The sequence below is a fragment of the Dama dama genome, chromosome 5 (assembly GCF_033118175.1).
Source record: "Dama dama isolate Ldn47 chromosome 5, ASM3311817v1, whole genome shotgun sequence".
NCBI lineage: Eukaryota > Metazoa > Chordata > Mammalia > Artiodactyla > Cervidae > Dama > Dama dama.
The window spans coordinates 119,050,644-119,077,615 of NC_083685.1; the positions used below are offsets into that span (position 1 = coordinate 119,050,644).

Sequence of the window (26,972 nt, forward strand, 5' to 3'; positions counted from 1 at the left end):
GTCACCTGCTTTTCACACAGAGCCTTTCCATGTCAGACGGCGCAGAGTCTTCCCACCGACTCCACCTCCTGCACGACCCATGCACTCCAGAAACACAAGCGTCCCCGAGGACAGAGGAGCTGACCAGCTCTCTCGGGAGCCCTCCCGCCCCTCTAGGCCGCGCCTCTCCACTGCCTGAGGGTCCCCGCTTGATCGACGTCCCTCTGAGCCAATCGGAGGCGCTCGGCCTCGGTCCCGCCTCCCGGCGAGCCGCCCGCGCAGGCGCTGTAGCCCGAGGTGGGCGGGGCAGCCCGAGGAGCGCGCGCCATGCAGGCCAGGGGGTACCCAGCCGCCGGGGAGATCGGCCCGACTAGCGCCCCCGCCCAAGTGGTAGGTGCCCGGCTGGCGGTGTTTCTGTGGGGGTGCCCCGCCCCTCCCCGGCCCTCCCCGCCCCTCTGCTCCAGTTCAGGTCCCAGTCTGTCAGACTCGCTTCCTCTCATCCGCTCCTCACTTCACCCCTCGGTCCCCCTCACCTCCATCCCTCTACTCTCCGCCCCTTCTCCTCTCTTTTCACCTCCATCCCTCTTCCCTCCATCCTCCTCTTCTCCGCCCTGCTCCATCCCTCCATCCTTCTCCCCTCCGTCGTCCCGGGTCTCCGTTTCACACACTACCACCACCTCTTCTCTTGGGCAGCCTGTGAGGATCTCCGCCCAAATAAACGTTTAAGCACTAGCAAGAGTGTGGACAGAGTAATCTAGGCTCATCTCTGGCAGAAATTCACATTATGTTTTGTATTGTAGATCTTGAGAACAGTAAAAATATTCTCTCCTTTTTTCTTTTAAAAAATAATTCCAAAGTAAGTATGTAAGTAAGTTAGGGAGATACTTTTGTGGATAACATAAATCTAGAAAGGGATAGCACTGTTGAATTAGATCTTCAGAGTAAAGAACTTGCCTTGACGGAACTGTATTTTCAGTACTTATATCTATGAGCTTTTCATAACCATATTCAGATTTAGTATTTGAAAATCCTCTCTATGTTTTGTATAGATGTATTTGCACATGTGTGCGCATACATGCATCTGTACACACTCACTTGGATGACCTGTTTCTGTTGTCTTGTTTAAGAATATGTCCACTCTTTAAGGTAAAAACTCAAAAGAGTGAGGACTGACTGTAACTTCTATTTTCGTACCCAAAGTCTGTATTGCTTAATGTGGCAGTATACAGAAGACAAATCCTGTAATCAGTTGTTTTGTTGGCACTCAGGTTTCACTGTTTTTACTTTATAACACTTCAGAAATGTTTGTTTTATGTGGGTCCTGTGAGAAGAGGACAGTGCCAAAGTGTCCTAAACTGATAGAACAAAGGAAGAGAGAGCTGGAGGGAGGTTACCTCCCTTTTCCCCAACCCTGTCCCCATACTTTGTTAAAGAAAGTATGTGTGTATTAGTCCTGTCTGACTCTTTGGGACCCCAGGGACTGTAGCCCTTCAGGCTCCTCTGTCCATGGAATTCTCCAGGCAAGAATACTGAAGTGTAGGGGGTGCTTAAAAGGGTTTCTTTGTTGCAGTTCCTCTAACATCATGGTTTACTGAAAATGCTTATTTCATGAGTGGGTTCAAAGATACACAGATGCTTGTTTCAACCAAAATGATGATGTTTCTGACCACTGATTGGGAACCACATGAATTTGCCATTGAATTGGGAACATTTTTGATGCCTTTCAGATTTTGTTTCCTTTTTAAAAGCAATCAAAAAAGACCAATTCAGGGAAATCTAAGACAACAAATCTTGAGAGGAGGCGTAGGCACCTTTTGTTTGTCAGGTCGTCCTCTCCCTGGAATCCTTATTCTGGGTTGTTCTGTAAGTCATGCCTTGAGCTTTGAAAATGAGCATTGTGCAGATGGTAATGGGGAAGTAAATTAGAGTCTTGGAAAGAGAATTAAGTTTCCACACTTGTTTCTCAATTCATTTGTTTTGAATTCCAGTCTGTTATCCTCCCGGTCCATGACGCTGAACCGTGGTTGGACGAATGCTTGGGGTCGGTTTTGCAGCAAGACTTTGAAGGCTCCATGGAGCTCTCCATTTTTAATGATGCCAGTAAGGTATTTACAGACTTCCTGTTGGTCATTTGGCCTTAGTGTAAGTCACCTCTGACTGTTTGGAGGAAAGTTTCCTGACCTGCCAACCTCCTCATACTTTCAGGACAAATCCATGACTATCATTGAAAAATGGAAAAAGAAGCTGGAAGGTTCCGGCATCCTCGTGGTCATTGGAGGGCATGATTCTCCTTCTCCCCGAGGAGGTCAGTAACCGTGTTTAGTTTATTATTCTTATCAACTTATGTACTTAAATAGTTTCCTGTTGTTCAAATCTTGGTGAGAAGTATGCTAAGTAATATTGGAGTGTACCACTTATTAAGGACCTGGTAGGCCTGGCTTTCTTCTGCTTCAGTGAGGATTTGTGTACGACCTCTGCTCATTCTTTTTTTTTTTACTTTTTATTTTGTATTGGGGTATAGCCAATTAACAATGTTGAGGTACTTTCAGGTGAACAGTGAAGGGACTCAGCCATACACATACATGTATCCCTTCTCCCCCATACTCCCTTCCCATCCAATCTGCCACATCACATTGAACCCCTGCTCGTTCTTTACTTATTTAGCCTAACAGAAAGCCCTTAAGTGTTTTTATTCCTGGTGTGATTGGTCATTATTGATCATTTCTAATTCTTTTTTTAAATTTTATTTTATTTTTGGCTGTACAGGGTCTTCATTGCTTTGTGTGGACTTTCTCTAGTTGTGACCAGCAGGGGCTGCTCTTGGCGGTGCCCCGGCTTCTCACTGTGGAGGCTTCACTTGTGGAGTATAGGCTCCGAGCACACTGGCTTTAGTAACTTAGTAACTGTGGTCTGTGGGCCCTAGAGCATGGGCTCAGTAGTTGTGGCCCATGGACTTAGTTGCCCCTTGGCATGTGGGATCTTCCCAGACCAGGGATCAAACCAGTGTCCCCTGCATTTCTAGGTGGATTCTTAACCACTGAACCATCAGGGAAAAAAAAGTGAAAGTTGCTCAGTTGCCTCCAACTCTTTTCGACCTCAAGCCCACCAGGTTCCTCTGTTCATGGAGTTCTCCAGGCAAGAATACTAGAGTGGGTAGCCATTCCCTTCCCCAGGGGATCTTTCCAACCCAGGGATTGAACCCAGGTCTCCCACATTGGGGGTGGATTCTTTACCATCTGAGCCACCAGGAAGCCCTGGACCACCAGGGAAGGCCCCTCTAATTCTTAAAATTCTTTTCTTGTGACATTAGATTTGTTTTTGTCCATTTAAAAAATAGTCTTCTTAAAGAATCAGCTTTTGGTTTTATTGATTGTTTATATTGTTTTTCTTTTTCCTATTTTTGTCTGTTTTCTATTTCCACTCTGAATTGCATTATTTTCTTCTTTTCTGCTTACTTTGGGTTTAAGTTATTCTTTTTATAATTCTTAAGGTGAAAGCTGAGGTCACTGGTTTGAGACCTTTCTCATTTTCCCAAACAGGCATCTAGTGATATAAACTGTCCCCTAAGTATCACATTAACATCTCACAAATTCTGATATGTTGTGTTCTAATTTTCATTCAGCTGCAAAATACCTTCTAATATCCCCCTTTGATTTTTTATTTGATTTATGGATTATTTGAAGTCGAGTATTTAGTTTCCAAATATTTGAGGGATTTTCCAGATATCTTTATATTATTTATTTCTTATTTTAACTCCTCTGACGTAAGAGAACATACTTTTTTGATGTGAATCTTTTAAGTTTAGTAAGATTTACTTTACAGTCCAGGATAAGGCCTATCTCGGCAAATGTTCTGTGTGCACTTGACAAGGTTGTGTATCTGCTGGTGTTGGGTGGAGTTTTCTGTAAAGGCAAATCCAGTTGAACACAGTCTCTTGTTTAAATCTTCTGTATCCTTGCTGATGCAAGGTCTGCTTGTTTTATCAGTTACTGAGAGGGGGTATTGAAATCTCCAACTCTAATTGTAGATTTATTATTCTTTCTTGCTGTTCTATCATTTTTGGCTTTATGTATTTTAAATTTTACTCTGTTAAAATTTGAGACTGCTGTGAAGAATTGACCCCTTCATCGTTATGAATAACTCTCCTAATCTCTGGTAATGTTCTTTGCTCTGAAATGTACTTTTTTGATATTAATTTAACTGCTCTGGCTTTATTTTGACTAGTGTTAGCATGGTGTATCTTTTCCATCATTTTTTCTCTTAACCCATTCCTGTCTTTATATTTAAAGGGTGCCATTATAGATTCTTGTAGGGGCTTCCCAGTTGGCACTAGTGGTAAAGAACCTGCCTGCCAATGCAGGAGATTTAAGAGCCATGAGTTCAATCCCTGGGTCAGGAAGATCCCCTAGTGGAGGGCATGGCAATGCACTCCAGTAGTCTTGCCTGGAGAATCCCATGGCTAGAGGAGCCTGGCAGGCTACAGTCCATAGGGTCACAAAGAATCGGGCGTGACTGAAGCGACTTAGCATGCATGCACACGTAGACAGCATATGATCATGCTTTTTAAATCCAGTCTGACAATCTCTGCCTTTCAACTGGGATGTTTACATTAGATACATGTAATGTGATTATTGATATGGTTAGATCTGAATCTCTCTTCTTGCTATTATTTTGTTAGTCATATCTGTTCTTCACTCCATTTTCCTCTTTTTCTGCCTTTGTTTGGGTTAATCAAATATCTTTTATAACAGTGTTTTTGAAATATAATTTATATACCACATAAGTCATCCATCAAAATGTATAATCAAGTTGTTTTTAAGTAGGTTCACAGATGTGTGCAACCACCACCACAGTCAATTTTAGAGCATTTTCATCACCTCAAAAAGGAATCCTGCATCCTCTAGTTATCACTCTCCATGCCTGTTCCTCCCAGTTCTATGCAACCACTGATTTGCTTTCTGTCTATAGAGTTGCCTATTTTGGACATTTCAGATAAACTGAATCAAATAATATGTGTTATTTTTGTGACTGGTTTCTTTCATTTTTCAGTGTTTTTAAGGTTCATGTTGAGGCGTATATTAATACTTCATTCCTTTTTACAAGAGAATAATGTTTAATGGTATAGGTGTACCACATTTTGTTTATCCATTCACCAGTTGAGGCACATTTGGGTTGGTCTACTTTTAGGCGGTTGTGAAGCATGCTAGTGTAAACATTTGTGTATAAATTTTTGTTTGAACACAGGTTTTCAGTTTCTTTGGGTATATACCTTGTCGTTGTATTGCTGGGTCATATTGTAATTCTTTGTTTTAACATATTGAGGAACTGCCGGACTATTTTCCACATTGGCTGCACCATTTTACAGTGCCACCAGCCATGTATGAAGGTTCCAGTTTCTCCACATCCTCACCAACACTTCTTACTTTCTGGGTTTATTTTTGTTATGGCCATTTTAGTGGGTATGAAATGGTTTCTCATCTCATTGTGGTTTTGATTTGCTTTTCCCTTCTGACTAATGATATGGAACCTCTTTTTGTGTTTGTGTTGGCCATTTGTATATCGTCTTAGGAGAACTGTTTATTCAAGTCATTTTCAAATTTGTGCATTTTAAAATTTGATTGTCTTTTTTGTTGTTGAGCTGCAAGTTCTTTACATATTCTGGATACTAGACTCTTATCAGATATATGATTTGCAGATATTTTCTTTGGGTTGGGCTGTCTTTGGGTTGTCTTCTCACTCTCCTGAGAATATCCTTTGATGCACAAAAGTTATAATTTTGATGAAATCCAATTTATTTTTGTTGTCATTACATGTACTTTTGGTGTCATATCTAAAAAGTCATTGCCAAATCAAAGTCATGAAGATTTACTCCTTTGTTTTTTTCAAAGAATTTTATAATTTGAGCTTTTCTATATAGGTGTTTGTTCCATTTTGAGTTCATTTTTTATATAGTGTAAAGTAAATATAACTTCATTCCTTTGCATGTAGATGTTGAGCTGTTCTGACAGTATTTGTTTCAGACTATTCTTTATTCATTGAAAGTCTTGGTACCCTTTTGAAAATCAGTTCAGTTCAGTTGCTCAGTCATGTCCTACTCTTTGTGACCCCATGGACTGCAGCATGCCAGGCTTTCCTGTCCTTCACCAACTCCTGGAGCTTACTCAAACTCATGTCCAGTGAGTTGGTGATGCCATCCAACCATCTCATCCTTTGTCATTCCCTTCTCCTCCTGTCTTCAATCTTTCCCAGCATCAGGGTCTTTTCAAATGAGTCAGTTCTTTACATCAGGTGGTCAAAGTATTGGAGTTTCAGCTTCAACATCAGTCCTTCTAATGAATGTTCAGGACTGATTTCCTTTAGGGTTGACTGGTTGGATCTCCTTGCAGTCCAAGCGACTCTAAAGAGTCTTCTCCAACACACAGTTCAAAAGCATCAATTCTTTAGCACTCAGCTTTCTTTAGTGTCCAACTCTTACATCCATGCATGACTACTGGAAAAACCGTAGCTTTGACTAGATGGACCTCTGTTGGCAAAGTAATGTCTCTGCTTTTTAAAAGGCTGTTTAGGTTGGTCATAACGTTTCTTCCCAGGAGCAAGCGTCTTTTAATTTCATGGCTGCAGTCACCATCTGCAGTGATTTTGAAGCCCCCAGAAATAAAGTTTGTCACTGTTTACATTGTTTCCCCATGTATTTGCCATGAAGTGATGAGACCAGATGCCATGATCTTAGTTTTCTGAATGTTGAGTTTTAAGCCAATTTTTTACTCTCCTCTTTCACTTTCATCAACTAAAGAGGCTCTTTAGTTCTTTGAAAATTAGTTGCTGGAAATGAATGCCATTTCTGGACTAAAGTCAGTAAGTACCACACTGCTTTGATAACTATAGCTTTGTGGTAGGTTTTGATATTGGGAAGTATGAGTCTTTCAACTTTGTTTTCCTTTCTCAAAATTGTTTTACAATTTCATATGAACTTTGGGTGGGCTTCTCAGGTGGCCCTAGTGGTGAAGAATTCACCTGCCAATGCAGGAGACATGAGTTCGATCTCTGGGTCAGGAAGATTCCCCGGAGGAGGGCATGAAAACCTACTCCAGTATTCTTGCCTGGAGAATCCCATGGACAGAGGAGCCTGGTGGGCTACAGTCCATGGGGTCACAAAGAATTGCACACAACTGAAGCGACTAAGCATGCACACATCCGTGAACCTTAGGATCAGTTTTTCCATGTTTTTAAGAAGGACCATTAGAATTTTGATGGGGGATGGCATTGAATCTGTAGATCTATTTGGTTTGTATTATCACTTTAACAGTAGTTAAGACTTCCAGTTCGTGAACACAGAGTGTCTGTCCTTAGGTCTTCTTCAGTTTCTTTTATCAATGCTTTGTAATTTTCAAGGTACAAGTATTTCACCTCTTTGGTTAAATTAATTCTTCAGCATTTGTTTTTTCATTGATCTTGTGAATGGAATTGTCTTTTTAATTTCCTTCTCAGATTGTTCATTATTAGTGTAAAGGGAAACTGATTTTCTTGCATGTTGATCTTGTATCCTGAAATTTTGCTGTACTTGTTTATTAGCTCTAGCAGTTATTTTGTGTGTGAATTTTTAGGATTTTCTATATTTAAGATCATGTCATCTGCAACTGATTAGTTTTACTTCTTCCTTTTAATTGGTTGGTTTATTTCTTTTTCTGCCTAACTGCTCCAGCTAGAACTTCCAGTGTTTAGTAAGAGTGGGGAGAGGAGACATCTTTGTCTTGATCCTAATCTTAGGGGGAAAGCTTGTGGTATTTCACCTTTGAGTATAATGTTAGCTGTGGATTTTTATAAATACTGATTTATAATCATGCTGAGGAAGTTCCCTTCAATTGCTAGTTTGTTGACTGTGTTTTTCTTAATCATGAAAGAAGATTTTGTCCATCTTTTTTTCTGTATCAGTTGAGATGATCATATAGGTTTTTTTCCTTTAGTTCTATTAAAGTAATATATTAACATTGATTGATTTCATATGATGAACTACCCTTGCATTACTGGAATAAATCCCACTGAATCATGGTGTATAACCTTTCTAATATGCTGCTAGATTTAGTTTGCTAGTATTTTGTTGAAGAGTTCTATAAAGATATTCATAAGGGATATTGGTATGTAGTTTTCTTTGGATGTATCTGTCTGGCTATAGTATCAGAGTAATGCTGGCTTCATAGAATGAGTTAAGAAGTGTTTTCTTTTCTTATTTTTTATTTTTGGACGAGTTTGAGAAGGATTGTTGTTAATTCTCTAAATGATTTGTAGAATTCATTAGTGAAACCATCTGATCCTAGCCTTTTTGTTGGGGGATTTTGATTACTGATTCAGCCTCTGTTTTTGTTATAGGTTTGTTCAGATATTTTATTTCTTCTTGAGTTAGTTTTGGTAGTGTGTTTATAGAAATTTGTATTTTTCATCTACGTTTCTAATTTGTTGGCATGTAGTTGTTCATAATATTCAGTTATTATCTTTTTAGGCTTCTGTTGCGTTTAGTAGTAATGTGCACACTTTTTTGGGGCCATGCTTCACAGCTTGTGGGATCAAACCCACAACCCCTGCAGTGGAAGTGCAGAGTCAACCACTGGATCGCCAGGGAAGTCCCCCCACTTTCATTTTTAATTTTAGTAATTTGAAGCATCTTTGTTCTTAGTGTACCTAAAGGTTTGTCAATGTTGTTGATCTTTTCAAAGAACCAACTTTTGGTTTCATTGAGTCTCACTTTTTTTTTTTTTTTTACTCTCTATTTCATTTGTCTCTGCTCTGATCCTTTTATTATTTCTTTCCTTCTGCTAGCTGTTTGTTTAGTTTGTTCTTCTTTTTCTAGTTCCTTAAGGTATAAAATTAGGTTGTTGATTTGAGATCTCTTTTATGTAGACATTTATAGCTTTAAATTTTCCTCTGAGCACTGATTTTGCAGCCTCCTATACGTTTTGGTATGCTGTGTTTTTATTTTGGGGCTTCCCTGGCAGCTCAGCTGGTAAAGAATCCACCTGCAGTGCAGGAGACCTTGGTTTGATTTCTGGGTTGAGAAGATCTCTTGGAAAAGGGATAGACTTCCCATTCCAGTATCCTTGGGCTTCCGTGGTGGCTCAGACAGTAAAGAGTCCACCTGCGATGCGGGAGACCTGGGTTCGATCCCTGGGTTGGGTAGATCCCCTGGAGGAGGGCATGGCAAGCCACGCCAATATTCTTGCCTGGAGAATCCTCATGGACAGAGGAGCCTGGTGGCCTGCAGTCCACAGGGTCACAGAGAGTCGGACACGACTGAAACAGCTAAGTGCAGCACATTAGGTCTTTGAACATATTTATAGTGGTTACTTTGAGGTCTTTGTTAGATCAAACACCTGATGCTCTCGCTGGAAGTTACTGTGCCTTCTTCTTATTTGGTGTCTGGGTCGTGTGTTCTTGTTTCTTCACATGTCTCCTAATTTTGTTAGACACTGGACACATTAGATAACATGTCCCAGGTACTGGTTTCCCCTCTGTCTAAGGGTTGTTACTCTTACTGACTTGTTTGCTTATAAAGTGACTGCTCGGATTGCTTCAGTAAAGTCCGCTCCCCTGTGCCTGCAGCGTGAAACCTCTCGTGCTCTGTCTCAGGAGCGCAGTGCCGGGTGAGCCCACAGTCATCCTGAGGGGGCAGTGGTGTGGGCTGGCCTCTCTTTCCCTGACCGCATCCAGCTGTCAAGCTCCGCTTACTGCTGACTGCTTTGCTGTTTTCAGCTATACCTAGGGGCGTAAAAATAATTCAAGTGAATTCAAGCTCCTTCAAAGGAATAGTTCTTGAGGTCAGTGTTTAGTTTGTTCTGACCCCGGGAGGGCTCCTCCCAGCTGTCTCTTACCCGTTTATGTTTGACAAACTGGTCGTCCCACAGCTTAACCTGTACGGTCGATGAATCTATCAATTGCCTCTTCCGGCGGCCTTTACTTCTGATTTGAGTGTACCCCACGACTTAAACTTCACACCCTATTGCAAGTGAAGTAGGGGAAGGGCAGCAACCCCTTATCTCTCTTCATATGAACCGCCTACCCCACAAGCCAGGGCAAGGGCATTTGGGTCCTCAGTTTTCTTGGTGATACTGCACCCAAGGGAGACAGAGCATCCAATGCAGCATGGGGGCTGGTGGGAAAAGGGAGCCCCACTTTTAAACTGCACTTGCCTGGGCCTCAACCTCAGCAACAGGTACCTGGAGTCAGGATGAGAAATGTCGATGCCCTGTCTCTTCCAGGAAAACAGCTTTTGAGAGGCCAAGCAGAAGAGGGAAGCTTGTATTTTTGGCTATACCTGTCTAGGGTGGGTTTCCTCCTTAGGGGAAGGGAAGGAGCAGATCTTAGCTCAAATATCTTGTTGTTCAGTCACTCAGTTGTGTCCAACTCTTTGCGACCCCATGGACTGTAGCGTGGACTGCAGCCAGACTTCTCTGTCTTTCACATCTCCTGGAGTTTGTTCAGACCCATGTCCATTGTCGTCAGTGATGCCATCCAATCATCTCATCCCCTAACGTCCTCTTTTCCTGCCTTCAATCTTTCCCAGGATTCAGGGTCCTTTCCAGTAAGTCGGCTCTTTGCATCATGTAGCCAAAGTATTGGAACTTCAGCTTCAGCATCAGTCCTTCCAGTGAATATTCAGGGTTGATTTCCTTTAGGATTGACTGTTTTGATCTCCTTGCAGTTCAAGAGACTCTCAAGAGTCTTCTCTAGTGCCACAGTTCAAAAGCATCAAGTCTTTGGCGCTCAGCCTTCTTTATGGTCCAACTCTCACATTCATGCATGACTACTGGAAAAACCATAGCTTTGACTAGATGGACTTTTGTTGGCAAAGTGATGTCTCTGCTTTTTAATATGCTGTCTAGGTTTGTCATAGCTTTTCTTCCAAGGAGCAAGCGTCTTTTAATTTCATGGTTGAAGTCACCGTCCACAGAGATTTTGGAGCCCAAGAAAATAAAGGCTGTCACTGTTTCCCCGTCTATTTGCCGTGAAGTGGTGGGACTGGATGCCATGATCTTAGTACTTTGAATGTTGAATTTTAAGCCAGCTTTTTCGCTCTCCTCTTTTACCTGTATCAACAGGCTCTCTAGTTCCTCTTCCCTTTCTGCCATAAGGGTAGTGTCATCTGCATATCTGAGGTTTTTGATATTACTATTACTGAGTTTTAGTAGATTTTCTTGAATAAAAATTTTTTTTTCATTTGCTTGGTGCCCTTAGGGTCATTTCCAGAGACTGTAAATGGTTGGGTTTTTAAAAATAAGTTTCACCAGTTTTGCTGGCAAGCGGCTGTGGAGCTCTGCATGCTATCATACCAGCTCCAATCAAAATTCCTTCTGGTTCTACTTCATCTTCTTTGTTGGCTTATTAGTTATAGTTCCCTCTTTTGCTGTTTTAATGGTTGATTTGAGTTTATAGTATGTACAACTTATCAAGTTCAATCCCTCAAATGTGTGTAGAACTTCATGTATAGTGTGAGAACTGGACAGTGCATGTCCATTTCTCCCTTCCTACCTTTTTTGAGGCTGTTGTCATGCATTCTACTTTTACATGTGCTGTAGACCCCACAAATGTTGGTATTAACTTAAACAGTCAATCATCTTTTTAAGAGATTGAAATAAGAAAGAAAATTACTCATTTACTCATATAATTATGGTTTTCAGTGCTCTTCATTTCTTTGAATAGAGCCAGATGCCCATCTGCTTTTCCTTCTGCCTGAAGGACTTTTTAAAACATTTCTTGCAGTGATGGTCTGTTGGCAGTGAATTCTTACACCTCTTGTATGTCTTTATCTGGTGCATTTGAGTGTTGGCTGGTGAATCCTGTGATGAAGAAATTTCATCACAAGCTTTATTATCCTTCCTTTAGTCCCTGCTTCTGCCTCCACAGCCCTTCCCCATTCAGGTGAGCTTGTCTCTTGGGTAAGCTGCCTGTATGCTTTTGCCTTCCTCCCTTTTGCTTCCCTTCCGTTCGTCCTTCCATCTTCCTCTGTTCCTTTTCAGAGTGGACGGGGAGAAGAGAAGGAGGAGGCCTTAGGTGGCTGGTCTTGTGTATTTGTGGGAGCAGCTTCTCCCATCCTGTGCTGCCTCCTGCGGCTTTTGTGCTTCACAGTGATGGAGGGACGGGGAGGGGGGCAGTCAGCGCACCACACAGCAGTAGGTGGAGGAAAGAACATACTCCAGAAGTTCTTGCCAAGCAAGCCCCTGGACTGTGGTGTTGGGTTTCCTTCCATACCAGGGTATGACCTCTTTCTGTCTCCTCTTGAGGTTCCTACGGTGTTTCAATTGGATGTTCAGAGCCTTATGATCTTTTGCCTCTAGTGTCGACTTGGGTAGAGAGGGAAGACTCCCAGTTTCTGTGGTTCCCTGTCATATCCAATGCCAACAGTTTATCATATTATCTTGGATTTTCTAGTTAGTCTAATCCTGAATAAATATTTTAATTTTGTTTCTTTATTTCTAATTTATTCTCTATTTTCATAAGTAGTATTGGGGTAGGAAGTCTAGAAGAACAATGTGGGATCACGTTAACTAATCCTTTTATTGTGCTGGCTTAGTGGAAATGTTTGTAGTGTTTCTGTGTTACAAGCATGATATTTACAATTGCTTTCTGATAGATACTTTTATCAGGTACCTTGATATCTCTAATTTAGTAAGCCTTCAGAAAATGAGGTGTGAGTATAGAATTTAATTAAATGTCTTTTAAATATCTGTTAAGGTGATTGTTTTTTTTTCCTCCTAACATTTTTATTGTAGTAAATTATATTAGTATTTTTCTTAATAATGAATCACTCTTACAGTGCCAAAATTAATCAACAGTGACAGTATAGTGTTTTTATGCAATGAAATTGATCAGCTTTCTTAAGGATTTTTACATCTGTGCACATAGAGAACATTGGTTTGTAGTTTTCTTGTGTGAGTTACATGTCTGCTGGCTCAGCCTAGGGCTTGATAATGTAGCTTCGTAAGAGCAGTGACTGCTTAGAACAATTCAGCCCCCTTTTGTTTCAAACTCCCCAGCAAACTAGCTTCCAGCCTGCATTTAGATGGCAGGAAGACCATTTACTTACTTTCATGAATAAATTTCTGCTTTGACTAATTGCAGATTTTTTTTTAAATAAAGAAAATGTGGTTTTTTAAAAAAAATTTAGGCATATAGGAAAGTCTGCAATGAAATGTAAAAGCCCCACACCCTAGGAGCAACCAGTGTTTTTTAGTTCCTACTAGATTTATTTAACTCACAGAATCAGTTGATACTTGCTATGAAAGAGGAAACATTTAACCCGCTGAAGGGACTTCACACTTCCCTTTCTCTTTTTTCCTCCCTCAGAGTTTTAGTTTGTTATAATATATTTATATTGTCAGCATTTATAATCTTCACATTCTGCTCTATAGCTCTTGTTGTTTTATATACTTGATTAATAAGTTGATTCCAATGGTTTAAACCTTGTAAAAACAACACTAGTGGTTTTTTAAATAAGTAACTGTTCTTCACTGCAGACCACCTAGTGGATTAGAGTTGGAAGAGGAACCGAAATGAATCTGCTGCTAACCCCATGCTACACACTGAGGGGATTCCCAGGTGTCAAGATCTATGGAGCCTTTAAAAATCTTCTGCTTTATTCCCTTCTACTTTATATGCATGTGCCATTGTTTGTTTTTTTTTTTTTTCCCCTTTGCTTTTTATTTTATTTAATTTTCTTTTTAATGTGTTTCTTTTTCATTTCTCTGGAATACTTCTTCAAGTAGTTTTTCCATATCTGGTATGTGGATGATAAAATATTCAGGGTATTTACATGTTTGAAAATGTCTTTATTTTGTACTATGTTTATTTGACAGTTTAGCTGTGTATAGAATTCTAGGTGCAAAATATTTTTCCTTAGAATTTTGGAGTAATTGCCTCATTATTTTCTGGTGTCTGCTGATTCTAGTAAGAAATCTTGTGTCAGTCTGATTCTTATTATTTTAAAGATATCTTTTCTGAAAGTGTCTAAAATTTTTCTCTTTATGTTTTGAGTTTTGAAATGTCATGCAGCTAGGTCAAGATGTGGTAGTTTCTTCATTTACCCTCATTTCTATATAGAGTGATTAGCTTTGCATTCTTAGCTTTAATTGTAATCTATTGTGCTTCCAGTAGTTTGACTTTACAATTTTCATGTAAAACTTGAGAATAAGTTTATATGCCTGCACAGACTGCTAGAACTGAAGGTGGAGGCAGGACAGATGAGAAGATTGGCTAGTGGACAGGTTCCTATAAGTTTTAGGAGTCATGTCTTTCTTTAAAAAGTAGTCTTCAATTTTGGCTCCATGTTAGAATAATCTAGGGGGCTTTAGGAAACCTGATGCCCAAGTCCTATCCTAAGATTTTCTTGTATAATTTGTCTGGGGTATAAACACAGCAGGGGGATTGTAAAAGAATCTTCCCAAGAGATACTGAGGTACATCCACTCCTTTAAAACCCTCAGGAATGTGCAGCTTCACCTCCACTCTATGGTGGGCTTGGTCCTGAGGGAGTCTTGTTAGCTCCTGACACAGCTGAAGGTTTGGGGTCCTCCTGGAATACCCCTCAGATGAGATCCAAGGGGGTGTTCGCTTTGAGACCCTGTTTGGACCCAGCAGGTGACTTGCCAACACACAGGGTCGCCGCTGCTCAGATCTTTTCCCGGTGAGGGGGTCAGTAGGGTTGTGGGATAAGACTGGAGCATTCAGGGTAGCTCTCAGGGGAAAGGTGTGAGTGGGAGAGACAATCCTACTTTCCCTGCACCTCTCGTCCTGTAAGCCCCCTTCTCATCTTCGTGCATTCTCTCTGGTCCTTTCTTCCTGCACTGGGTGGTTAGGGGACTCGGTAGCTTTCACTTGATGATTCTTGCTTGTGCCCCTTGCAAGTTCACATGGTTCTCGCCTGAGTCCTGGGAGGACTGTGCTGCTATCCCTGGGGCACTTGCTGATTTACCTGGAGTTCATCTCCCACCCCCAAGTTGAGCTCTCTGGGGCCCGCCCTCTAACGGGTTTAAACATCTCTGAACACTAGCTCTTAAGGAATATGGTGCACTGTTCTGTGAAGGGGCTTATCCTCCCACCGAGGGCAACCAGGATGAGTGCCCTTTGCTTTTTGTAAAGCCTTTTGTAAAGCTTCCAGCCAGTATTTTTATTTTTGTTTCTTGGGGGAGGGGGACAAGTAAAGGGTGAATGTTAGTGAAGGTGAGTTAAGAAACAGTTGGGCAAAAAAAAAAAAAAAAAGAAATAGTTGGGCTTTTGCTAATGAAACAAACTTCTCTCCCAAAATGTGCTCCCCTGCCCAGCCTTGTGTTCCTCACAAATAGCAGCCAATGCCCTCTACCTAGGAAAGCAGAAAACTGTAGAAAATATTTTAGAGAAAAATTAAAAATCAGAAATAATTTTAAAATCTTGGTCCTTTAAAAGAAGAAAGCTCTTTTTTTCTGCTTTTAGAAGGTTCCTATGGAAAGACTGTGTTCTTTGCTGTCGCACAGTGACCTCATGCAGAGGTGCCTGTTGTTGGGTGAGGGCTCCAGGGTTGGGTCCACTGTACCCAACCCAGCCTTGATTTCCTTCTTTGTGAACAAGTATCAGTAGTGCTCACGTGGGTATTGGGAGGGCGTAGGACAAGCTGATGGGAGCAGGGTTCCAGAAGAGGCCGCATGCAGTGGGCCCTCGAGAAGTCTAGCAGCTGTTCTGTTATTGTCTTCTTCCTCCTCCTCTTCTTCATCATCTGGTGCACATTTTTAATATATCCCCCTAAATATTTCTTATTTTCATTATCTTTAGTCTGTTAGAAATTAGTTATAAACCAGTTGTTGTGGAATGTCTATTTCAACTTCCTTCTGAAACATGCTGAAGAATTGATACTTTTGAACTGTGATGTTGGAGAAGAATCCTGAGAGTCTCCTGGACTGCAAGGAGATCCAGCCAATCAATCCTAAAGGAAATCAGTCCTGCATATTCATTGGAAGGACTGATGCTGAAGCTGAAGCTCCAGTACTTTGGCCACCTGATGTGAAGAGCTGACTCACTGGAAAAGACCCTGATGCTGGGACGGATAGAAGGCAGGAGGAGAAGGGGATGACAGAGGACAAGATGGTTGGATGGCATCACTGATTCAACGGACATGAGTTTGAGCAAGCTCTGGGAGATGGTGAAGGACAAGGAAGCCTGGCATGCTGCAGTCCATGGGATGGCAGAGTCAGACACGACTGAGCAACTGAACAGCAACTATGAAAAACCTTTGAAGATTTTTTTTAATTAAAATGTTTCACATCTTCCCTAGCTGAATGAGAGTAAATGAAAGGCATTTTGATGACTGCTGTGATTGGTTGTATAATCTTCACTTTAAAAGCAAGTTGTTTTGTTTTTTTTAAAGCAAGTTTTGTCTTTCATAAAATGCTTTTTATAGAGTAGACATAACTTGAGCCACATCACCTTTGTATGTATTCTATCAATAACAAAAGAGTAAATTGTAGTATTGTGAAGAAATGATTCTGCTGTCTCTTTGAGGTTGGATAAGGTGAATTCATGGGAATCCTGTGTTACACATTAGCAAAATGAAGTTAATTTGATTATGTCAGAAAGGACGCATTTTCCTATAATAATATTTTCTTAACTAGGCAATGTTACATCCACTATTGGATACTGTAAATCCAAAGTATCTATTTTTAGAAGTGTTGGGTATTTAAATTGGGTTAAGATTCATTTACTATTATTTCATATCATAATAGAGCAAAACATTTCTTAATAATGTGGTCACTTGCTAAAATTGAAGTAAAACACAATCCCACCCTCTTCTCTCCAAGAGTAAGGAATGTTAATATCTCACCGAGGCGGGAGTTTTTCCTGCTGTGACCATGACAACCGACTCCCCTCACAAAGGGACAGGCCTCCCCAAACATCAGGCCCTGGCACAAACATTTGACTTTTCAAGGCAATAATATTAAAGCAAATTCCTTATCTTTGCCAAACACAAGACTCATCGTGAGAAACTTTCAGCTTCCTTGGTAGCTGCGTTTTCCTTCATTACCCAAATTCTTGGGGTCAGTTTTTCCCCTTCTAAAACCCAACACCAATAAAACCACTGTCTTGCTGATTTCAAAGTGATTATGAAAAGTCTCTTCCCGTTTATTCCGTTTTGATTCCATGAGCTCTTTCTCTGGGCCTACCTTGCTTTGCGGTGATGATGGAGATTCAGCTCTAGCTACTAATCCATCCCCAGGGGTCAGGAGGCCGGCCCCTGCCTCCCCTTCTGTGCTTTTCCTTTGCTTGCTTGTTATACCTGTTCTTTGAACAGGTTCTTTGAAATCTGTGACAGTCCCACTAATTGGTTTGGGTTGGCCAAGCCCTAGGATTAATGCTGGAAATTAAGGTGCTACCTCACGTGATAACAGCCAAAGACACTCCTCTGGGTCATACCCTTTGAAGCTCTGCGCGAGGGCCGCGGTCCATCCTTGTGGTCGCAGTGCAATTTGCTCCAGACCGCGGCTGAGTAACAGGAGGGACCTGCTTTCTCCTCCTGCTCCCCTTACTGCAGAAAATTGGGGAACACCTGGGGTGAGGCCTGGGGCAGACCTTTGCTGGTGTCCCCTGGGATGGACCACAGTCTTCAGGTCGTCTCAGCTTTGAGTCAGAGGGATTTATTTATTGTTTTAATTCTGCACACATCTGCTGTGCTTTGTGTGACTTTCTTGGGTGGCCCCAAATCTAAGCGTCTCTGTAATGCGATTAGGGTACCGGAGCCTCTTTTCTAGGGAGGTGGGAATTGTGCCCCTCAAAGGCCCCTTGGCTCCTTCTTTGGGACCCAGTGCCTCCTCTAACCTGCCCTGCCCTCGGCATGCAGACCCGGCGTGCTGTGTGTTGATTTCTGTGCTTTGCTCTGTTCTGAAGCCTTTCCTAGCCGCCCTCCCTGCGAGTGCTGTCTGTGGTCCACGTGCTGCTCACTGCCCAGTCCATCACTGGGAACCTCATTCTCTCAATTTAAACTCATGTTGTCTCTCTGGCCCCCTCTGCCATGGTCTCATCTCCTCTCCATAAGCCTCCCTAGTGCCTCCCACCATTTGTTTGGCACCTCACATAGGTTTTCGGTTACCTCTCTTTCCAACTCAGTTGTAATCTCTTTGAAGATGAGGATTTTAAGCCATTTATTAGAATGTAATATCCATGTAGGAAAGTACACCTATCATCAAAGTACAGCTCAATTATTTTTCCACAAACTGAACACCCTGCAGCCAGCACCCTGAGGCAGACCTGACCTCACCGGCCCTGGCAGCACCCCCATCCCCGGGGCACCGCTTCCCTGATTCCCAGGCGCAGGTGAATCTGCAGCCTTTGTGCTCCATGTGCCGTCCCAGTGCTCAGCAATGCAAGGGGCGCCAACTCTGTGTGCGGCCAGGATTTTCATACATGTGGTCTATTTTCCATTCCGTGGGGGGTTCTTGTGCCAGTCATGTCTTGGTGAAGTTGGGTCTGCACCTCCTGGGGGAGCTGGGGGGCTCCCAGGACGTGTAGGAAGAGTGGACACTGACAGGGCCTGTAACTCATCCCTGGAACACGTGCTCAGTGAAATCTGTGCCCGTGAAGCATCCAGTTCAATGAGCTTCTTCTACCAGCTGATCTCTCACGTGTTTGTGGCCCCATCTGTCAGGTAACTGTATAGTGACTTTTATCAGCAGAGACTTCTAGAGGAAGTGCTTCTGTCAGTTCTATTCAGAGACATTGTAATTTTGTGTTTTAAAAATACTCCCCAGGGTTACCTTAGTGCTGTGCTGGATAGATGTTTGCCGGCTTTATTTTCCTTCTGTGAGCACATTCTGTCTTAACACTGGTACTGGGTGGACTGTTGTCTGTTATCATTATATTTACTGCATCAGTTTTATTTAAACTGGTCTGATTTTTTACTTGGCAGTGTGGAGTGTTCCTAGCTTTCCTACCGTGTGTATTGCAATAAGTTTTATGCAAGAGAATCCACTAAAACTGAATTCTAATAGAGCTTTTCCTTTTCTCTTTTAAACAGTCGGATATTCTAAAAATCAAGCAATAGCACAGAGCTCAGGGTCTTACCTTTGCTTCTTGGATGCGGTAAGTAACTTTGTTTTATTTAAATGTCTGACTGTATGTTGGTTCAGTAATTAAGAGATATTACATTTTAGTGTAGTTCTTTAAAATCATTGTTCTAATATGTTACAATCAGTCTCTCAGGTTGCTAAGTTGTTTCTGTGTAATTGCTGTAGCGCCTATCGAGTGGATTGATTTTTGATAAATGGGGTTACATAAAAACAGAAAATTGCACAACAGAGAAACATATAGACAAAGTGAAGATAAACTAAGAAGGTTGTTGACCAACCCAATACTTAAAAGATTAATCGCCTTTAATAGAACTAATTCATGCAAGTTGGTGAGAAAACATAAAGAATAATGAGTAGTAGATAAACAGAAAAGGACAGGAGTGGAGACTTTCAAAGGTAGATATGCAAGCAATGGTTTTAAAAATGTTACATCATTTGTGATCAAACATGAATTAGTTTGGTACTACTTTTTTTTTTTAGCTAATTAATTTGTTTATTTTACTTTACAACATTGTATTGGTTTTGCCATACATTGACTTGAATCCACCATGGGTGTACATATGTTCCCCATCTTGAACCCCCCGCCCACCTCCCTCCTCATCCCATCCCTCTGGGTCATCCCAGTGCGCTAGCCCCAAGCATCCTGTATCATGCATCGAACCTGGACTGGCGATTCGTTTCACATATGATAACTTACATGTTTCAATACCATTCTCCCATATCATCCCACCCTCTCCCTCTCCCACAGAGTCCAAAAGACTGTTCAATACATCTGTGTCTCTCTTGCTGTCTCACATACAGGGTTATCGTTACCATCTTTCTAACTTCCATATATATGCGTTAGTATACTGTATTGGTGTTTTTCTTTCTGACTTACTTCACTCTGTATAATAGGCTCCAGTTTCATCCACCCTATTAGAACTGATTCAAATGTATTCTTTTTAATGGCTGAGTAATATCCCATGGTGTATATGTACCACAGCTTTCCTATCCATTCATCTGCTGATGGACATCTAGGTAGCTTCCATGTCCTGGCTATTATAAACAGTGCTGCGATGAACATTGGGGTACATGTGTCTCTTTCAGTTCTGGTTTCCTCAGTGTGTATGCCCAGCAGTGGAATTGCTGGGTCATATGGTACTACTTTTAAAAATCAAATTAACCAAGTTCTCTAAACATATAGACACTCAGTGTTTGGAAATGCTGTGTGAACTGGTAACGTTGACAGCATAATTTTGCATTTTGTACTAAGAACTTTAAAAAGGCTTATGCTCTGGACCCTGAATTTCACTCTAGGTATCCTTGAAATTCTGAAAAAGATAATATGTACAAAGAAGCTTTAGTGTTATTAATTGTCATGGAAAATTAGTTAATGGAAACAAGTTAATACTGGACAGTAGAATAATGGTAAAGTGAATTGTGGTCAATCTGTATGAGAAAATTACTGTAATGTTCATAAAGAATTTTTAATAACATGACAAATGATGATTGTGAGTGAAAAAAGAACCCATAATTGTATCTGTTGTGTATACTCATGTGTAGATTTTCTTTTTAGTGACACTCTGAGAACATTTATCTGTAGGTAGCCTTCCCTTGGGCCCCTCCAGGCCTGGGGGCGCAGGGTGGGGCTGCACTCCTTTTGTCTGACCTCTGCCCTTGGGGCTCCTTTTCCTCTCTCTGTCTGTTTTGTTTCTCTGATTTTTGACCTTTGTGGTTTTGCATCTGGATTCATCCTGGTGCTCTACCTCGAACACCTGAAATTGGACCCTGGGCTCCATACTTGCAGCCCTTCCCCTTCTCTGAAGTGCAATTTAAGGCAGTCGTTTTCTTCTCGTGACAGCTGTGTGGTATCCCATAGGTTCTGAGCAGAAATCCTAGTTCATTTTCCAGTTTCCATGGTAATTCCTTTCCCTCTTTGTGAACGTAGGTCCCCGGGTCTCAGGGGCACAGAACTGGATGAACCCTGACCCTGGGTTCAGGACACATCCTGGTTGCTGGTCCGTACATCCATCTCCTTATTTGTTTCTGTGCCCATGTTTCTTTTGCTAACACTCAGCACCCGTAATCTTGCTGTCCAAGACTAGTGCTAACTCCTGCTCCAACCTTATTTACACTGCCTTCCATTCCTGGTGACCACCACACAACGCCCTGTCGCCACCCCCTGCTGAACTTTGGTGTCTAAGCAAATCTGAAAAAGAACCAATTAAAAAGTTGTAGTTGTATTTAACTTTATAAAAAGGGTACCAGGCTGTATAAAATATTTTGGAACTTTTAAAGCTTATATTGTTAAGGTCCATCCATATTGTTGCACATCATTATAGTTCATTCTGTTTTGTTTTGTTTTTTTTTAATTGAGGGAGAATTCTTATACAGTGAAATGCAAGATTTTCATTTTGCATCAAAATGTGAAAATGGTGTACAAAATGAGCAATGTGAGGGTTCTGACACCTGTACACACCCCTGTCACTCACAGCCGAATTGGAGCAGACAATGATTCCATCAACCAGAGCTGCTCCCATACAGAGGCCACGAGGTGTGAGCACCTGCGTTTAGCATCCACACCACATTGTGGTCACCTGTGACTGTGAATGCTGGCGGGCTGTTCTCTGTTTTAATCAGTGGTATGAAGGTACCATGCTGGTCATGCTACTACTGGTCAACATTCAAGCAGTTACTAGTTTGGGTTATTTTAATAAAAGGGCCATAAACATCCCGATGTAAGTGTTCCTGTGGGTGTGTGTTCTGTTTCTCTTGGGAAGATAAAAGGCGTGGGGTTGAGGAACCACAGGTAAAGTGGCACATCTGTCTGCAGTGTGGCCCTTCCTGTCTGCTCCACATTCTCCCAGCACTGATGAGTCAGCCTTGGCTTCAACCCCTCTAGCAGAGTCGAAGTGCATCTCATTTGTTTTCATTTACATTCCCTAATGGCTAGTGATGTTGAGCACCTTCTCATCAGTTTACGGGCCATTCATAAATCCTCTTTTGTGAGATGTTGAAATCTTTGCCCATTTTAAAAAAAAACTGGATTGTCTTATTTGTTGTCAATGTTTGGTATGTGTTCTGGATACAAGTCCTTTGTCAGATACCTGCTTCCTGAGTATTTTCTCCCCATGTGACTTGCCTTTTCATATTTTAATGGTGTCTTTTTGATAAGCCGAAGTTTTAAATCTTGATGAAGTTAAAATCACTGATTTTTCTCTTTTTATAGTTAATTCTTTTTTTCTGAGACATCTCTGCTTGCTGCAAAGAAGTTATTCTCTTGTTTTCTTATTTTTATGTTTAGACCCATTATCCACTTTGTGTTCATTTCTGTGTCTCCTGTGGTAGGAAGCAGGGGTTAATTTTTTCATATGGATATTAAGCTGCACCAGTGTTGAAGAGACTTTCTTTTCGCGGTTGTATTGCCCTGGTGCTTTGTTGAGAATCAATTGGCCGTGTCAGTGTAGGTTTATTTCCAGACTTTCTGTTCCGTTCTGTTTCTCTATTGTCTGCAGCTCATTCATTCGTCTGCTGTACAACATTCCACTGGGCAAACACACTGCGCGTATTCACCCGTGCTCCCACTGACGGGCACCCAGGCCATTTCCACGCTCTTGCCCTTGTGCATAGCTGCTGGGGACGTTCTTGCACACACCCCCTGTTGTACACATACGAGAGTTCCTCTGGGGTTCACACCCAGAAGTGAGTGCCCAGGCCTCAGGGGACGAGCAGTTTATCTACAGGAGAGGAGCTGTGTGCTGCCATGTGGCTGGAGACGTGTCCCTCCTGGCAGGTCACTGTGGGCCCCAAGCCTCCCCAGCACCGGGTGCCCTCAGCTCTCAGCTCTCGCCCAGCAGGCGGGAGCAGAGTGGAGCCTCACTCTGCTTTGATGCGTGCGCCCTGATCTCGAGCCATGGTCGGCATCACCCCACGTTGACTGGCCATGTGGGTTTCCTTTTTTCATGACATGTGTTTGCATCTTTTTGCCCACTTCCCTTTCCAACTGCGAGGAAGGTTGTAGGGATAGTACAGAAAGCTCTGTTTTCAAGGGCAGCATTGCTGACCCATTCCCCATCATGCCTGAGCCCTTCCGTGTCTATTTCCTGCAAATAAGGACATCTCCTCTGACCCAGAGCAAGGACGTCTTGCCAACAGGTGGCTGGTCCTAGTGCCCGCCTCCTTCACAGTCACCTAAGGCCCCAGAATGCATGTTGCCTTTACCTGTGAGTCTCTCATCTCCTCATCTGGAACATTCTGCAGGCCCTCCCTGACTTTCTTCATCTTGATGTATTCATAGATTCCCAGGCACTTTTGTAGAATGCCCTTTAAACTGAGTGATGGTGTTGGGCCAAGTGTCTGTCCAGAAATCTCAGAAGGGGCACTGCCTTCTTCTCGCTGTCTCCTTGGGTACCTGTGAATTGTGCCCCAACCCTGAGGAAGCCCTCTGGTCACTTGATGAAGAAGGCGTCTCCTATGTGGGATGGCCCACAGGGCCTCCTGCAGAGACCTTTCCTTTGGCCTGGCCTTCCTTGGGCCGGGGGTGTGGGAAGTGGGCCTCGGCGCCCTGAGCATGTGCTTGCCGGGAGAAGGTGGTTGTGGTCTCCAGCGAACACCCGGCTTGAGCCTGCCCAGTGTGTTCTGTCTCCGTGCGGGAGTGATGCCAGCGCAGCACGCCCACAGCCTGTGTCAAAATGGACCGTTTCTGCATAAGGATTGGGTTCATGAGGCCCCTTTGCTGGGGCATTGAGGTTGTATTTTGACTTGTTAGCTTCCTGGGATGCAGTCTGGTGACTGTGTCTGGATTCAGAACGTATTTCGTTAGGAGCAGTAGCATAGCTGGAGGTCAGCTCCCATGCTGCTCCTGGACCAGAGCTCATTCATTCAGCAGATCGCTACCTGGATGTGCCAGGTGCCTTAGCGGGTGCAGGGCATACAGCAGCGGACAGATGGAGACAGCGAAGGCCAAAGCTCAGGCGACTTCAGGTCCTGAAGTCGCTGCCTCCCCAGCCCCCCCTGACAGCAGCTGCTGTGCCTCCCGCGCCCACACCCCCCGACCCCAGGCCCTGCCATTCCTCTGTCTCTCAGGTACTTGCCTGGCCTGCCGTCCCCTCTGGCTTCTCAGTGACACTCTCACCCGCTGTATGGTGGTGGGACCTGCCTGCGTCTGGGATGTCCCTGCCCCTGCACTTCACTTCTGCACGCGACGTTTATCACCTTCAGTGCTGTGTCCTTTATTATCGTCTTTGTTTGCCTTCCCTCGTAGAATACCAGCTCCACACCGGAGGGAGTAGGGCTTGTTTTTTCCCTGATGTTTCTGAAGCACCTGGAACTTGGCAAATAGTAGATACTAATAGATGGTTGTGAAATGAATGAGTGGGGTTTGGGTTTATGTGTTCAATGTAAATGGTTATGTTAGATTGAATTAGTTACTTCTGTACACTTATCTTGGAACCCAGCCATCCTGTTGGCTGTCATTTCCATGGAGAGCGATCTTCTGAGTCTGTTTACAGATGGACTTTCAGCGCCCGTCGCTGTAGTGCAGTCCTTCAGAGAGCGTGCTCTTAGTAGCTGTCCTATAGGCTGCTGCCTGGGGGCCGGCAGTGCCTTTTGAGTGGGTTGGAAGGGCCACCCGGGGCAACCTCGGTGTCACTCCCAGTCCCCGATGTGTCCAGGGATATTCATCTTGGAGAGAAAGTGAGTCACACAAAGATCCCAGTGGTCTCAGAGGGTGTTTCGGGTGAGCAGGAGGTTGATGCCCATCCCCTCGTGGGAAGGTGAAGTCCTCAGGGACAGTCCCGCCAAACCTGAGAGGCAAAGCACAAAGCTCGGGGACACAGGGACTCGCCCCAGAGGGAACCCGGGCAGCAGGCCTGGCACCTCCCGTGTGGGCTCGAGGGCCCTGTCTACAGCCTTCAGACAGAACCCGCTCTGTGACCTGGGCACTGCCGTCAGGAAATAAATTCCTACTTAGAAGGGGGTGTCTGTGTCCTTTCCTAAACATGTGTTTTGCATTTGCTTACATCACCTTTGATTTCTTTCATCAACATTTTGTGGTTTTTCACAATACAGATCATGTACATATTTTGTTAAATTTGCACAAAAATATTTCATTTCCTTTGGAGCACCTGTTCATGAACATAGCATCTCTAATTTCTGTATTCATTGTTAGCATCTAGAAATGTGATTATTTTATCTGTTGATTTTGCAGAACTCGCTGGCTCTAGGTTTTTAGAGTAGATTCCTGAGGATTTTCTAGATGGACAGTCACATCCTCTGCAAACGGGGCAGTTTTATTTCTTCCCCTCTGATCTCGATGCCCTTTTCTTTGCCTTCTTGCCTTATTGCTCTGGCTGGAACTTCTGTGCATGTGGAGCAGACATCCTTACCCTCTCCTGACCTGGGAGGAAGCACCAACCTTTCACGTTGTGCATTGTCTTCCATTCCTAACGTGCTCAGAATTTTTATCCTGTGGAAGGTGTTGGATTTTGTCTCATGCTTCTGTTTCAGTTGAAACTTGTTGGTTTTTAAAATATGGTTGTTACCGAAGATTTTTAAGATTTTTTTCCATCTTCTTGGAATTTGGGAATTTTTCCCTGTGTGTCAGGAATCATTTCTGGAATATGGTGAGCTCTTTTAAAATGCAGACTCAAGGTTTTTTTCAAATGAAATGAAATTTTCTGTGTTGGCTGTTAATTCCTTCCTTGTGCCTTGTTTCTTTCTTTGGCTTCCGGTGTTTGAATGCTGGGTCTTATCATTTGCTCACTTCCCTCTTGATTTCTGTTTCTCTGTAACTTTGCATTTTATAGTTTGACCCTCCAGTTCATTTACTCAGTTGTGAGCTGTGACCACCCGTTCTGTCTTCGCCTTTGCTGTTAGAAGTCAGATGTATACTTTCCATTCCTCCACGTCCGCGGGCGCCTTTGAGAGCTCCTCTTTTTTGTTTTTTTCTCCAGCAACTCTGGAGGGCTGCCGCTTTGTTTTGTGCCCTGGGTCTTCTCAGGTTCATTGATGGTTGTTATGGCTCTCTGCTCCCTAGGAGGCCAGACCACATGGTCCAGGGACCATGGCAGCAGGCGAGCCAGGAGGTGTGGGGCCTCCACTCCTTGGATTGAGCCCTTCTATCCACAGGTAGGTCGTTTCTGCTGGGTCTGGGAGAGACGTGTTTCCAGGTGTCCTGTGTTTCTGGCCAGTTCAAAACCCAGCTCTCTCCCAGCCTCAGGGGTGAAGAGAAGCTTAATCCTTTGGCATCGCTTTTCCCTAGTCCTCGAGCAGCTCTGCAGACATTCCTGGTGTGCATGGGCACGACGGCCCTCCCCAGGGCATCTGCGGCTCTGCAGGCTCCTGGAGCTTGTGGTCGGTCCTGGGGCTGCTGGCTATTCTCCCCGAGAGTTCCTGTGCAGTTGTGGCCTTTCGTTGCTCTCTGGGCTGGCCATTGTGTTCCACGAGAGACTGTTCTGGACCCTCATGTTCTTGGCTCTGTGCCACCCTGCCCCCACCTCGTCACCTTTGGGTCTAAAAGGAGATGTGGGACAGGGGGGCCCTGTCCAGCTGAGTCCTCCCTGTGTCATGCCCACCTCAGTCTGGCTTTTTTAATTTACAGGATCAGAGAAGGAATTGGGTTAACAGGATCGGGGGAAGGGAGGTCTTCTAACTAACCGATTTACAGGTGACTGGAAAAGTGATTTCAGCCTCTTTTGCCATTAAACATTTTTTCCAAACTACTGGTAAGTGGAAATATTGGCTGGTGTAGATATTAGTGGTTTGTACTTCTATTTCCCCTCCAACTCTTCACTGCGCTTGTGGGGAGGGGGAGGAATGTGGACATAGAAGGGAGAGGAGTGAGTGCCTCCTGCCACGTACCTCCTGGGAGTGGAACACGAGACCACGCACTTTACTTTGAGGTTTCTTGAGAGCAAAGCTTTTGACCACAGGGCATGGT

General features: G+C 43.2%; 1 protein-coding gene across 5 annotated transcripts in view; it reads left to right on the forward strand.

The window, feature by feature from the left end:
• The first annotated feature begins 285 nt into the window (after positions 1-285).
• Positions 286-26,972, forward strand: part of B3GNTL1 (UDP-GlcNAc:betaGal beta-1,3-N-acetylglucosaminyltransferase like 1) — a 115,007-nt gene continuing 88,320 nt past the window's right edge. For all 5 annotated transcript variants that reach the window (XM_061144429.1, XM_061144428.1, XM_061144424.1 and 2 more), the window contains exons 1-4: positions 286-369; positions 1,968-2,084; positions 2,185-2,284; positions 19,003-19,067. In XM_061144429.1, coding sequence (XP_061000412.1) covers positions 307-369; positions 1,968-2,084; positions 2,185-2,284; positions 19,003-19,067 — 345 coding nt within the window. In that variant the 5' untranslated portion in view covers positions 286-306. The remainder of the gene's footprint in view (positions 370-1,967; positions 2,085-2,184; positions 2,285-19,002; positions 19,068-26,972) is intronic.